General features: G+C 58.1%; 1 protein-coding gene across 1 annotated transcript in view; it reads right to left on the bottom strand.

The window, feature by feature from the left end:
- Positions 1-237: 237 nt before the first annotated feature.
- LOC119094159 (inversin) overlaps positions 238-13037 on the bottom strand; it is a 47725-nt gene continuing 34925 nt past the window's right edge. Inside the window, exons 10-19 of the mRNA XM_037217234.1 lie at positions 11472-11656; positions 10435-10633; positions 6643-6674; positions 6380-6534; positions 4975-5365; positions 4434-4624; positions 4000-4106; positions 3903-3966; positions 510-764; positions 238-359 (exon numbers count right to left, since the gene is read on the bottom strand). Coding sequence (XP_037073129.1) covers positions 238-359; positions 510-764; positions 3903-3966; positions 4000-4106; positions 4434-4624; positions 4975-5365; positions 6380-6534; positions 6643-6674; positions 10435-10633; positions 11472-11656 — 1701 coding nt within the window. The remainder of the gene's footprint in view (positions 360-509; positions 765-3902; positions 3967-3999; positions 4107-4433; positions 4625-4974; positions 5366-6379; positions 6535-6642; positions 6675-10434; positions 10634-11471; positions 11657-13037) is intronic.

Raw genomic sequence — 13037 nt, 5'->3', positions numbered from 1 at the left:
ATCAGCCATCGGCACTGATAGGTAATCAGCCCTGCATCTCTCCAGTCAACCGTGTGCGTGTATTGCAGCGATGTCATCCTCACCATGGGATAACGCTAAATCGGATTCACCATTGCAACAGCATTTTACGCTCCTGCGTCGCTGAGTGCCGCGCTCGGACACGTAAGCTCGCCACGGCCGCAGCTCCACGACATAAGTCCCTCCGAAAGCGCGAAAACAGCGCCGGCGGACGCGACCTCAAAACGACTGGCCGCCGTCTGCAGTCCCGTGCGACCTCAGCTCCCGTCTCCCCAGCACCAGACGACACAAGCGGCCGCGAGCCGGTCGTGACCAGCCGCGGCCCCGGCACGCCCGGGACCCTGCCGCAGCGACACGGGCCGCTTACAGCGAGTGCGGGTGCGTGTGCCGGTCCGTGTCAGCGGGCGCCGAGCCACCGGCGTCCTCCTGGCGCCGGCGCGCTGCTGACCCCTCGCCGTCGCTGTGGGCGCCGCGCTCTGCCGCCGCCTTCGCCTCGTCGCCGGCCGCCTCGGCGTCCGTCGGCCGGATACTGAACGACACGTGATACTTTTTGTCCTTGTCGAGCAGCTGGGTGGGGAGCTCGAGCATCTGGCGCTGGCCGCCGTGGTTCAGTTCCAGACGGAGCGGCTTGGTCGGGTCGTAGGCACGCAGGTCCACCGGCTCCGGCAGCCGCGTGCTCGGGTTGATCTTGGGCAGGATGGTCTTGGTGGGAGCCTTCGGCGCGCCGTGATGGTTGTTCTTGTTGACTGCCGGGCGGGCGGCGCAGTCAGAGGCTGGTCTACGGCTGATGTGTTTTCTGGGATGGGATGGCGGGATGCTGGGTCGTGTGTTGTCGACAATAGATCGACATTTAGAGACAGCCCGTCGTTAGAATGCTTGGAGAGGCAACGCTTGCCAGATGGAAAGAGTCGGCAAGTTCTTAGCTTATGGAAGACGACAAGGGACCTGTTATCTCTGGCACGTAAGACAAATGCATGTGAAATGCCGGCATCAGAGGCGATGGTCGTTTGGGTCGCTTGCAGACAACGCCCAAGCTCAGCTCCCTGAGTTGCTGCCTGAATGTCCAACATACACATGTGCGAACACCGATGCAGCAGTCACAAGGGATGGTAAGCCACATTCGAAGTACAGGTCACGCCATCTGCATCTCTGTCGTCTCAGTGCAAAGGTTTTTATAATATACCAACACAGCACATTGCTATTCAAGCATGTTATCAGCAAACAAAGGGGTGGGTGCCGCTTGTTATACATAAAGCACAACGCAGTCGGAATGCTGTCGGAACGCTGTCAAATGCACCATTAAAACAGTCCATATGCATAAAGTGAGCCGATAGTTTAGACTAGCGTCATTTGATTTATCACAAATGTACCATGCACGCACGCGCTCGCCGAGCACCGCTCCTCCCAAGTAGCAACACACCGTTCGTTTCCTTTCTCGCTTCGGCACGTGCTCTCTTTCGTGTTTGCTCTCGCTTTCTCACTCAGTCACCCTCCCCCCCCCCGTGCCCCTTCGTTTGGCCGGTGTGTGACGCTGGCAGCAGCCGCCACGTGGCCCGTGGTGTGCCGCGTGACCACGTGCTGAGGGAGCGGTCAGCTCTGCTGCCGAGGTCTAGTGGTGACGCGTTCGCGTCTCCTCGCGCGCTGCTGCAGGGGCGAGCCTCGTGCGTGAGGTGCGGTGGCCAGCCGAACAAGGCGGACCCTGGCGGCAGCATCTGAACACACCAGCTGCAAGCAATGTGATGGCGGAAGCTTGTGCTGAGAGTGGCTTACAGACTAGAACTTTCAAGAAACATTAACCATTTATTTACATTTCAAGTCATGGCCTAAGACGCACTAAACCAGGATAAAGGGGACAACTTCAAGAATGCAGACATGTTTTTACGTAAATTCAGTTGCGGAATGTCAACGAAATACGTCATCCACGCTGTCCAGTGCAAACTTAAAGGAAGTGCTCCACAGCTGCATAGGTCTTCGAACTGAAATCGCAATCTTGAAGATCATTCTGTGCAGCTTATATCCATGTCTTTTTAAAAGCCTTAGTCTCTAGTTTCTGAGCTCGACGCCTGCGGAGCTGCGCAGACTGTTTCGTGCGGACCATTTCAAGGTCGCCGGGCATTCATGACGCCAGAATAATGTTATTCAAATCCTGCCATTCCGTTGGCTATGCGGCTATTAAGGTCAATAAAAATGTACTTGTAGATTTGTTTACGCCTCGCGTTCGTGAGCATGATTTTCAGATACAATGGCCGTTGATTACCTCTCAATTAATTTTGTGCAAATTTCGATGACGCAGTCAAAGACGGACTCATTGAACAGTATATTTACTAACTTGAAATATTGTGTTGTCTAGAGGAATATTTTTGCTTAAAAGTACGCCAAAAGTTACAAACTAGCTTGTATCAATACATCTGATGCTTTTGCCAATATTTTCAAATGTGAAACATTCGCTTTAAAAACAGCAAAAAGAAGGAAAGCTAAAAGAAATATCACGTACTGATACACACAAACACAAAATTGTACGTCTAAAAAAGCCGCTTTCCTTTTGAAGACTAGCTTATCAGCCAATGCCATATTATAGCCTGCTATTAGCTCCCAAGAGCTATTTGTGTAGACGTATACGGAAGGTTTCTAGACGGAAGCTTAGAAACAAGGTGTTTACACAGTAGTCTGGAAAACCAATTACGGAATGAGCAGTTCTTCACTGTTGCATGGTGGATTTCTTTTTGAAACAGATTGGAGAGATTTTTAGCATCTTGTTAACGACGCGCAGCCTGCATAGTATCAAGGACTGCCGTAACTATCTACGTTATGGTAAGCTAAGTTCTCTGAATGGTCTTCATAAGGTGCCGTTCACGCGTCACCTAAGTTGAGCGTCTCAGCTATACCTTTGACTGCATCGCGGCAGCGCTGAACAGGTACAGCAGAAGCGGCAACATCGCATGTATGGCTGACATGTACAGCGCAGCCGGCATGTGGCATGCACGACCGACATGTACAGCGCAGCCAGTGTGTGGCATGCATAGCCGACATGTACAGCGCAGCCGGTGTGTGGCACGCATGGCCGACATGTACAGCGCAGCCGGTGTGTGGCATGCATCGCCGACATGCGCGCGTAGTGCGGCCTAGTGCGGTCGCCGGATGGGCATCGGCCCGGCAGCCCGGCGCCGCCCGGCGGTGATGGCGGGGCGTGGGGGTGGGGGCGCTGTGTGCCGGGTGGTAGCGGTGCTGCGTGCTGGCCGGCGCGACCTACAGCGCCGGGAGGAGAGCCGCCGGCAGAACCGGACCACCGCTGACCACCACAGCGGGGGGGGGGGGGGGGGAGTGGGGCAGTCCACCGGGATCCAGGTTCCATCCAACACATGGAGCCAAGGGGTAGGCCGCTAGCTGTTGGGCCCAACCCAGCTTTGTGATCTGAAAAGTGTTCCTGCCATTGGTGGTACCCATGACGTTTGGATAAGGTTAGAGCAGGGGGCTTCGTCGTAGGAGTTAGATGGGTGGCATGTGTGTTGCCTGGGCTGCCTCGTGCGTCTGGCAAGCCGAAGGTATTCAAGAAAAATCGCTTCATTCGACTGGTTTGTACGGATGAGTTTGTATGAAATTCGACCAAAACCTACGTGTCTGGAAAGTATTATAAACATATTGCAAGTCTATTCCAACGGTCTTCAACTATGTCCCCGTCATGAGCTGCTGTCGTGATTCAGGAGTCGGGCCCTGCGCCATGCCTCCCATGCTCCCCCACGCCTCCTCCCGTCCCAGTGCTGGTCAGTAGTGGCCGTTTCGGCCCCAGTCTGAGGGAGGACTGATTCTGGCGGCTGCTGGCGGCGCCCCGGCCTTCACCCCGCCATACTTACGCCAGCCGCGGTGCCAAGAGCAGGGCAACTTACTGTACGCCACGCACGGAATGCCCGTGTAGGCGTGCGAGGCGTGGTGGCAGCCGGCGCCGCCGCCCTGCAGCGCCTCGCGCAGCTGCTCGTCCTTGACGCTCTCCTTGGCGCGCCGTAGCGAGCGCTGAACGCGCGCCAGCTCCTCGGCGCGCCGGTTCTTGGCGGCGCGGCGCTTGGCCGGCACCTGCAGGTGCTTCAGTTGGCCTGGCGGCGCGCGAGTTATGACGTCACTTCCGGTCCCGCGGCTATCGGTGATGGCTCAGTGGGCACGCGGTTCTGACCATTGACATGGTACGTACCCGTGGTGAGTGCGGGACCTCCGGAGAAATATCTGATTCAGGTTAACAGGATAAATAAAGATAATGGCGTTTGCAGCGTTTTTTTATGTGGTTGAACAACATTGCAGTAACACGCTGGCCGCTACGTACTCGAAGAACTTGCAGTGAACTTGTTCTAGGGAATTACTATTTCAGTAAAGCCCATTTCCCTGTCTTTTTCACTGACCAATCGCGATACACTTGTAGCACTCACCATTCAGGTACTTCTCGTAGGCCGTGTACGTGTACGGCCCCTTAAAGCTGGTCAGAGTCAGCTTGATCACGCTGGCGTTGAAGTTCTCAGCCAGGCGCTTGATGAAGGCCTCTTCATTTGTCTTGTTGACGCGCATCTGGACACGCTTTAGCTCTAGAAGGTCCTGGAAGATTTTCTTTTCTGCTTGCACTCTGCAATGGCGAGCCAGAGTTCACAGTGTTGCTAGGAATACTGATATGTTTAAACCGAGAATAATACTAAAACAGTGAGCAGAAGGTTGGTACGTATGGTTGGTGACTCGAGCGAATAATATTAAAACAGTGAGCAGAGGGTGGATGGGTATGGTCGATGATTCAAGCCCTACACCAAACAAGAACAACTACGGAGTAGTTTATCCGTGATGCCGAATAACATTTACGTCGATTACAGCATGTGTCGTCTGCGGCCACCCGTGGCATCCGTTCACCACAGCGGCCACCCGTCGCATCCATCTCCTGCCTCGAGCACGTCATCTTTCACTGCACGTCGGTCGACGGCCTACCTTTGCGCCTTGTCGCTGGTGGCCGCCTGCTCCGTCCCGCGGTCGGCCGCTACTAGCTTGCCCTGCTGCGCGCGCGTCAGGTGGCTCAGGTCCCGCTCGAGGGTTGGTACGCGCTGCATCTGCTTGAAGTCCTTGGCCGAGTGTACACGTTTAAGCCGCGGGACGCCGTTCTGCGAGGGTCTAACGCCGCTAGCTCGCGGTGTCGGGTGGCTGCTCGTGTCGGCCGAACTGGGCAGGATCTCGGCCAAGGGGCGCGGCCCTCGGCCCGCTTTCTGCCCCTGTCCCGTCTGCCCGGTCCTCTTCTCCGCCGCGGCTGCTGCCGCTGCCACCGGCCCGACGTTGTTGCCAGCCTGCGCCACGTTGGCGCCATGGCGGCCCGGCAGCCGGGCGTCTAGCACGCGCACAGGCAGCCGCGAGCCAACGCGGCCCGTCTCGCCATCGCTGGCGAAGCCGGGACGTGGCCGGCTGGGCGGGCCGGCCGTCACCTCGTCCTCGGAGCGCGCTGGCCGCGGCCCCGGCGCGTGTCTTTCCACGCTCGCGATGCCTGAGTCAGCGCGCGCCGGCGACTCGGGTTCGCTGTCGTCACGCGCGCTGCCGGTAGTGGCGCCACCAGCGCCCGGCGCCGGTTGCCGCGTCTGGGCGCGACTGTCGGCCTGCCGCCGCTGCCGCCGCCGCTCGCCGCCCGCGCGAGCGCCACGCTCGGCACTGACGTCAGAGCTGGCCTCGTCCGAGCCAGAGGCGCGCGTCTTGCGGCGCCGGCGGCGGCGGCGGCGCTCGGCCGAACCGCGGCCAGCGCCGTCCGTCTCGCTGGCGTCTTTCTCTTCGGTTTCGTGCAGGTCGCGCCGTTGGCGTGGGTTGTCCAAGTCGGACGCCACCTGACGCATCCGTTCGGCTTCGCCGTCAGCCTCGTCCCGGCGGCGCGATCGCCGCCGCGAGCCTGTCTCATCCCCACTGAACGCGTGTCGCCGGGACCCCTCTTCATCTCCGCTGTGCCGGTGTCTCCGCGATCCCGCCTCGTCTCCGTTGTGCATGCGCCTCCGGGACCTACTCTCGTCTCCGCTGTGTGGATGTCTCCGGGAGCCACCCTCCTCTCTATTGTGCAGGTGTCTCCGGGATCCACCTTCGTCCCCGCTATGTGGGCGTCTCCGGGATCCACCTTCGTCGCTGCTGTGTAGGTGTCTCCGCGAGCCGCCCTCGTCTCCGCTGCACATGCGCCTCCGCGATCCGTGGCCACCGTCGCCGTGTTCGCAGCGCCCCCTGTGCCGGCGCTCGGTGTGACGATCCCGGGACCGCGAGCCCTCCTCGCTTTCGCTGCTGTGGCCTACCTCGTTGTGCCGCTCACCATGTCGGTGCCGCCGCCGACCGTCGTCACTGTAGTGGTGCCGCCGCTGCCGCCGCCGCGCGCCATCCTCCTCCTCTTCCTCCTCCGAGTCGTACCGCTCATCCACGTAGCGCGTGTTAAGCTCGCGCCGCAGCCGGCGGCGCACCACCTCCACATTGTGTACGTCCTCCTCGTCCTCGTCGCGGATGATCCTCTTGCCCCGCCGAGCGCGCCGCTCGCTGTCCTCGCGGCCCGAGTCGGGCGTGTCGCCACCATGGCGCCGCGTCCGCCGCGTCGTTTTCGAGTCCTGCCACCACGCGGCGCTGGCGTCGTCGTCAGCCGAGCGCGAGCGCTGGTGCTGCAGGCTAGACATTTTCACCTGGCGGCGCACGGGAGAGGTAGGGAGCTGAGACACCAGCAATTAAACTGCCTGTGTCTCACAAAGGCATCACTGTTATCCGTGTGGTTAGCGATGGTCACAGTGCTCATTTGCTGGTGATCCTGCGCGATATTGATAAAACAACTGTGTGGCACCGAAGAAAAGGGGTTATCAGCTGTCAACAGGGTGTCAATGACAACACATGTAACCTGTTAAGCAGGTTTCTGTCCGGTCAATGCAGATCGCTTTACCAAATAAGAAAGTGCACAATAACCAGTATACTGACCATGTAGCGCTGCTCCGGCTGGTCAACAAGTGTTAGTTATTGATGTCTGATAGCTTTCTTGGACTCTTTGTGAACATCGCGTGAGCAAACCGTCGCGTCCACCAAATAAACCTTTGGCTCATGCCTTGTGAAAAGCTAATACTTGCAACTCTCCAGTAGTGTGGTGACGGTAATACGGAGAGCTATTCTGCCAGATATTTTGTTGCGTGCGAACATACATCCCACCACCTCGAACATTTCAGACAGCAATTGCTGGTAAAGTTAACGTCGGCGCACAACGCCGCCAAAGACGTGGGTGAATGCAATTCGTCAAAGTCCAAAAGCTTTTCAACCATACTCGGGTCGACTTTATCTCTACCGTTGATAGTGGTCGCCAGCTTAGTTGGCAGCGCCATCAGTTGCCGTTGGGTATGCAGGCGGGTATGTGCGAACACCGTCAGCACTGGGCTCACCTTAGTCCTGCAACCACAAGCGCTGTGATTGTAAGAGCACGTGAACAACAGAGAGTGAAGTGCAGAATGCAAATATATGCATACTGTCGTTCGATTCCGACGACACGAACGAAGACATATATGTCCCTGCGTAGGGTGTCGGTTAATTCCTATCCAGTACTTCGATCCCTGCTTAGAGTTGTCTCTTAAATCAAGATCACCCGTGCAGATGCTGCTAATCATCTCTCTAAGCTTTGCACTATGCACAGTTCGTGGCGTAAAACTCCCAGAAGTTGTGACCCCAGATATGGTAGATTCAAACGGATACTTCTCTATTAACAGAAATCTTCGAGGCGAGACAGTAGAGGACATCGTCAATTCAGGGCCACGAGTGTGGGACGCCATCGACAAGTCCAGCGGTCAGCCGAAGAGCGGCCCTGACGGCGGCGCTGTCACTGTCCCTGACGACGGCCCTGATGTCCCTCGACCGGACACCTGCACCGTGCTCCAGTCCGGCGTGCTAGAGTGCGACGGCGCTACGCCGAGCGAGGCCACGAACGCGGCCAAGCGGCACCTGGCCGAGCAGCCGGACGCCGAGACGTGCCCGGAGGACGGCGACCAGTGCCAGGCGTCCGAGGCTCCGGCCGAGGCCGAATGTCCTCTCGGTTGGCTGCGCGTGGGGCCCGCCTGCTACGACGCCGCTTACCAGATGCGCGCCGGTCAGCGAACGGCGCGCCGCTACTGCCGCGACGGCGGCGGCGCGCTGCTGCACCCGGTCAGCGCGCTCGAGGCCGCCTACTTCCTGCGCTTTTTCCGCGACCTGTGGGTGGGCGTTGAGTACAACGCGCCGGCCGGCCGCTGGCAGTGGCTGGACGGCACGCCGCTGCCGACCAACGTCAGCCTGCTGGGCGGGCCGCAGCCGGAGCCGGCACGTCGCTGCGTCCGCCTGCACACAAGAGAGCCCGCCTCGGGCACCTACTCGTTCGTGAAGACCGGCTGTGGCGCGCTGCACCCGTTCGCGTGTCGCGCGTTGCTGGACGGGCTGCGGCGGCGGCACGCAGCGACGCAGCAGGCTGCTGCGGTGGCGCCGCCCGACACGTGCCCGCCGCTCTGGACGATGATCGATGGCTGGTGCCACCGCTCGCCGCGCCTGGTCGGCGACTGGGCCAACGCCGAGCTCTGGTGTAACAATCACGCCGGCAGCAAGCTGGTCAGCCTGCGCAGCCGGCACCAGGAGCTGGCTGTCGACGCGCTGGTCGGCAACGCCAGCAGCTACCACATCGGCATGCGGTACCGGCGCGCACCGCGCAACTGGGGCTGGATGGACGGCACCAAGGCAGACTACGGCAACTGGAAGCACGGCAACGCCCCGGCCTGGGGTGGCGGCGACAGCGGCGAGCGTGACGTATCCTGCGCATACCGGCACGTCAAGAAGGACCTTTGGGCCGCCGAAGAGTGCCGCACCGAGAGGCTGTTCGTGTGCGCGTTTAACCTGGCTGACGGACCTAAGCCAGCCACCTAGCAGGCTGTCCCAGCCGGACTTGGAGTGCTGTGTGTTGGAGCCGTGGAAAGAGCAGATGCGGTGAGATATATATGCAGAAGAGGGCGCGCGCGAGCGAGTTGGGGACGTTGGGAACAGAAACGTAGTGGCGTAGTAGTTTTTTATGTTGAAAATGTGAATCAAGGAGCGTGGGCATAACATAAGGTGGGAGCATATGGAGCCTCACGCTGAAATGCTGCAGGAGAGCTCCTCAAATTAAGTATGCAGGGCAGAACGCCTCATATTGGACTGGTTCCTGAGTTTTCGTCGTGCGTAGTCAACCATCCAAACTTTAATAAGGGATGATTGCGTAATAAACCTCAGCGCAAGCGTCAGGACCCGTTTTACTAGTTTCCGTCTGTTGGACGGACTGTAGGTTCTGGTGCATCCTGTCGGGCACGGCACCAGATCCTGGTAAGACAGTTTTTATGTTCTCTGCTGAGCCTGCTTACTTCCCCTTTTCTTGGGCAAAAAACTAACTCCTCTCTTCCCTGCCGCCCTCCAGCAAACAGCCAACAGCGAAGCATTCCTGACACCCATGCCCGCAGTCTTCCGCTCCGCTGCCTCCGACCTCGGGCCGCAGTCCTGGACACGTGGCGATGGCATGTCGGTGGTAGTTGACCGTCTGATTGGCGCCGAGTGGCGGCCGCTTGTTGCACGCCAGGACGAGGGCTTATTAGGGCTGCGACGCTCCCCCAGGCCCCCCCCCCCCCTTCCCCCAGGGATGGCCCGAGTGGGTCACGCACTGACCGCGGCGACATTTTGCTTGAGGGCACCTAGAGGTGAATTACCTAGGCCATGTCGGCTAGAACATGCCGGAAGTGTGGCTTGGGTAGTACCATGACAATGCCATGTCAGATGGGCATGCGTGATGACTTGCTTTGCCACTGTTTTCCGCGCGTTCAGTGACGTACTCGCGGTACCAAGCCCACTTCCCGCCCGACTGTACCGACGAACCGTGACCACTGTCGACCTGTGCCCCATTTCTCGGGTGGAGGGGACATATTGACCCACTTTGATTCTGCACCACACGCCCTTGTATGCTCGTGAACCCGTGACCCGAAAGAACTTGGACGCCCTGGTGCTCGGTTTGCACCGACCTGGGCGCCCTGGTGCTCTGTGTGCACTGACCTGGACGCCCTGGTGCTCGATATGTACTGGCTTGGACGCCCTGGTGCTCGGTGTGTGCTGATCTGGGCGCCCTGGTGCCTGGTGTGCACTGATCTGGACGCCCTGGTGCTCGGTGCGTGCTGATCTGGACGCTCTGGTGCTCGGTGTGTGCTGATCTGGGCGCCCTGGTGCTTGGTGTGCACTGACCTGGGCGCCCTGGTGCTCGGTGTGTACTGGTTTGGACGCCCTGGTGCTCGGTGTGTGCTGACCTGGACAACCTGGTACTTGGTGTGCACTGACCTGGACGTCCTGGTGCTTGGTGTTCAATGACCTGGACGCCCTGATGCTTGGTGTGTTCTGATCTGCACGCCGTGGTGCTCGGTGTGTACTGACCTGGACGCCCTGGTGCTCGGTGTGCTGGCGGTCCGTCTGCACGCCGTCGTCCACGGGCGTGGTGGTGAACGTGGACGGGCCGGAGCGCATGTACGAGGAGAGCGACGAGTGCAGGCCGTCCGGCGACAGGTTCAGGTTCAGGTACGTCTCCGGTGACAGCACGAACGCGCTCTGTGTCTGCGATTCGCTGAGCGCGCTGCTGCTCGCGCAGGAGAGATGCGGAGTCAGACGCAGCCCAGGTTGCGTCACCGGCTCCACATGTTTCAGACAAACACCTAGCAGTCTCTGGGGGCGCGGGGCGAAACACGCCACTCGAGAACAAACAGGCGGACACGGGGAGAACTTAGACTTGCCAAACTCGTTGGATGTGCACGGGGGAAAAGCGCGGTGGGGCTCAGTAGCTAACCGACGGCGACTTTTTGAAGGCATATTTGTGCCGGCATGTGAAGCGCCTATTGCGCTCATTTGAGTTGCAGCTCCTCCCGAATTTGAGAAGCTGCTCATTACCACAGTAAAATGACATAAAGCTCCCAACAACAGCCACCTGGATGTTCTTTTTCGTGCGATCAGCTCCTCCTCACGCACACGGCTCTGGAGGCTTAGGTGCCTAGAAAATGAGTGCATCGAGTTCTAGGCCTGTTCCCGACCGTGACTTTTCCCATTTATTATTCTGAGTAAGGGCAACTAGCCAACTTGTGTTTCGGTGGCAGTGAGAAGAATCATGTGGGAATGTGAAACTCGGGTCGACGGGGCCGCGCTGGGATGGCAAATGCTTGGCTGTTGCCGACAGAATGACTCCAGCAAAATATCCTCGGAGTCGGCAGCGGAGGAATGCCTGCATCAATGAACCATGATATTCTCAGTACTGTGAGATCGGTCTGTGGCTTTGCACGCCGAGCTGAGCCTTCCACATAACGCCTTTGTCGTTGACAACGAAAGGCCAGGGAGCCCGGTGGCTCATCACTTGACGTTGTCAGCCCTCAGCCCGCCGCCCATTAGTTGGTCCCCCTCCCTCCCCGTGACCCTGCAACACTCACTGACTGAGCGCCTTCATCAGCGTGTTCTTGTCGGTGAGCGTGCTGGCCGGAACGCCGCCGTGCAGCTGCAGGTATTTGGCGCAGCCGCGGTTGCCGCGGTACAGCGCCGAGTCGAGCGGCGTCATCAGCTGTCCCTTGCTCGAGCGCATGATGGGGTTCACGTGTGCGTGCAGGTCCATCAGCACCTGCGAGTTGGGGCCGGTGTGACGTGCGACGCCGCACCCGAAGCTCCAGGGGTGGGGGATCTGGGCGGCTGTTTGTGTCTGTGCGACAATCATCCATAATTGAGACGTATTTCCATGTCGCGTATACATAATGAAATGTGTGCGCGTTACTGCGCATGCAAAGGTCGCGTACTGAGCACGCCGAATGACAAAAAGGCGAAAGTGCAAATGGTGTGTTGATTACTGTAGGAGTTGTGGAATTTCGGGGTCAAACATCCCGTCGTAACTTCCCATAAATTGCAAAACACGGACCCTAAGAAAAGACAGCTCATTTGGCACCGACAGAATAATAGAGGATACAAAATGATGAAGACCACACTGTAATGGATCGTTAATATATTCGCAATCAATTACGTCAACATTTATCTCCCAGACCTCACCATTGCCAAGCCTTCATGCTTTACACATGTCGAGCTAATCACTGGTGGGAGTGCGGGATGGCGGATGGCGGGGGGGGGGAGGGTGGATCACGGAGGCATTCGGCACTCCTCAGACTCGTGCTTGACTCTGCACCGCGCGAGTTCGTTGCCGACTCTGACTCCGCACAGACTCCCGGCAGACACAAGAGCGAACTGATTCTGATTCGAAACCAAAGCGTGGCTTGTTCTAGGAATTGATCACGTAAAATGTTGGATTAGTTCGTAAATTCTGTCAGTGTTGTCACCAAGGTTTCCATGTCGTTCACCAGCGCCATGATTGTTGTTTACGCCTCCTGTGCGTCAGAATGGGTAGTTTAGTCATGGCAGGGATGTGTCGTGCTATTTAGCGGCATCCTTGGTGGGTAACAATGGTATTTGTACAGCAGTTCGGACCTCGAATGTGGTGAGACGCGATCAGAACGGCGTTGAAGGGCGGCTTCGGCCTCGCTCGCTCACAGCCGTCACGTTGGCCCTGCACCAGAGGCGCAGCTGGGAAGGGGAGGGGGCAGCGGTCCGACCACTTACCTTAAGCCCGCATTTGTTGTGCTGTTTACACATTACACGGATCCTGACAGATTTAAACTCAGCGACGTGTGTCCTCACTGAGCTCTCTTCGTCTCAAAGAAATCTTGTCTGTCCTCCTGTCCTGGACTAAGACAATCTCTGGGCAAAGTTACAGTGTAATGCTGCTACATCTTAAGCCTGCGCAAACAGAAAGCGGGCAGCTTCAAACACTCCGTCAAGATTTTAGGATGCTCATTAGCTATTGTTTTACTAACTTCATCCTTAGATTTAACAACTTGCGTCTACCGTGCTCCTGCACGATACGGTTCCTTCGTCGTATATCACTATAACAAACACCGGACAGCGCAAACGGTCCGTAACTTGCACGAGTTCCAGATCAGGCTCCCCATACAAATACA

This window comes from Pollicipes pollicipes, unplaced genomic scaffold (assembly GCF_011947565.3).
Source record: "Pollicipes pollicipes isolate AB1234 unplaced genomic scaffold, Ppol_2.1 Scaffold_4002;HRSCAF=4701_pilon_pilon_pilon, whole genome shotgun sequence".
In the NCBI taxonomy this organism is placed as follows: Eukaryota; Metazoa; Arthropoda; class Thecostraca; order Pollicipedomorpha; family Pollicipedidae; genus Pollicipes; species Pollicipes pollicipes.
Note: the sequence above shows the minus strand (reverse complement) of the source record. Positions and strands in the feature narration are given on the sequence as shown.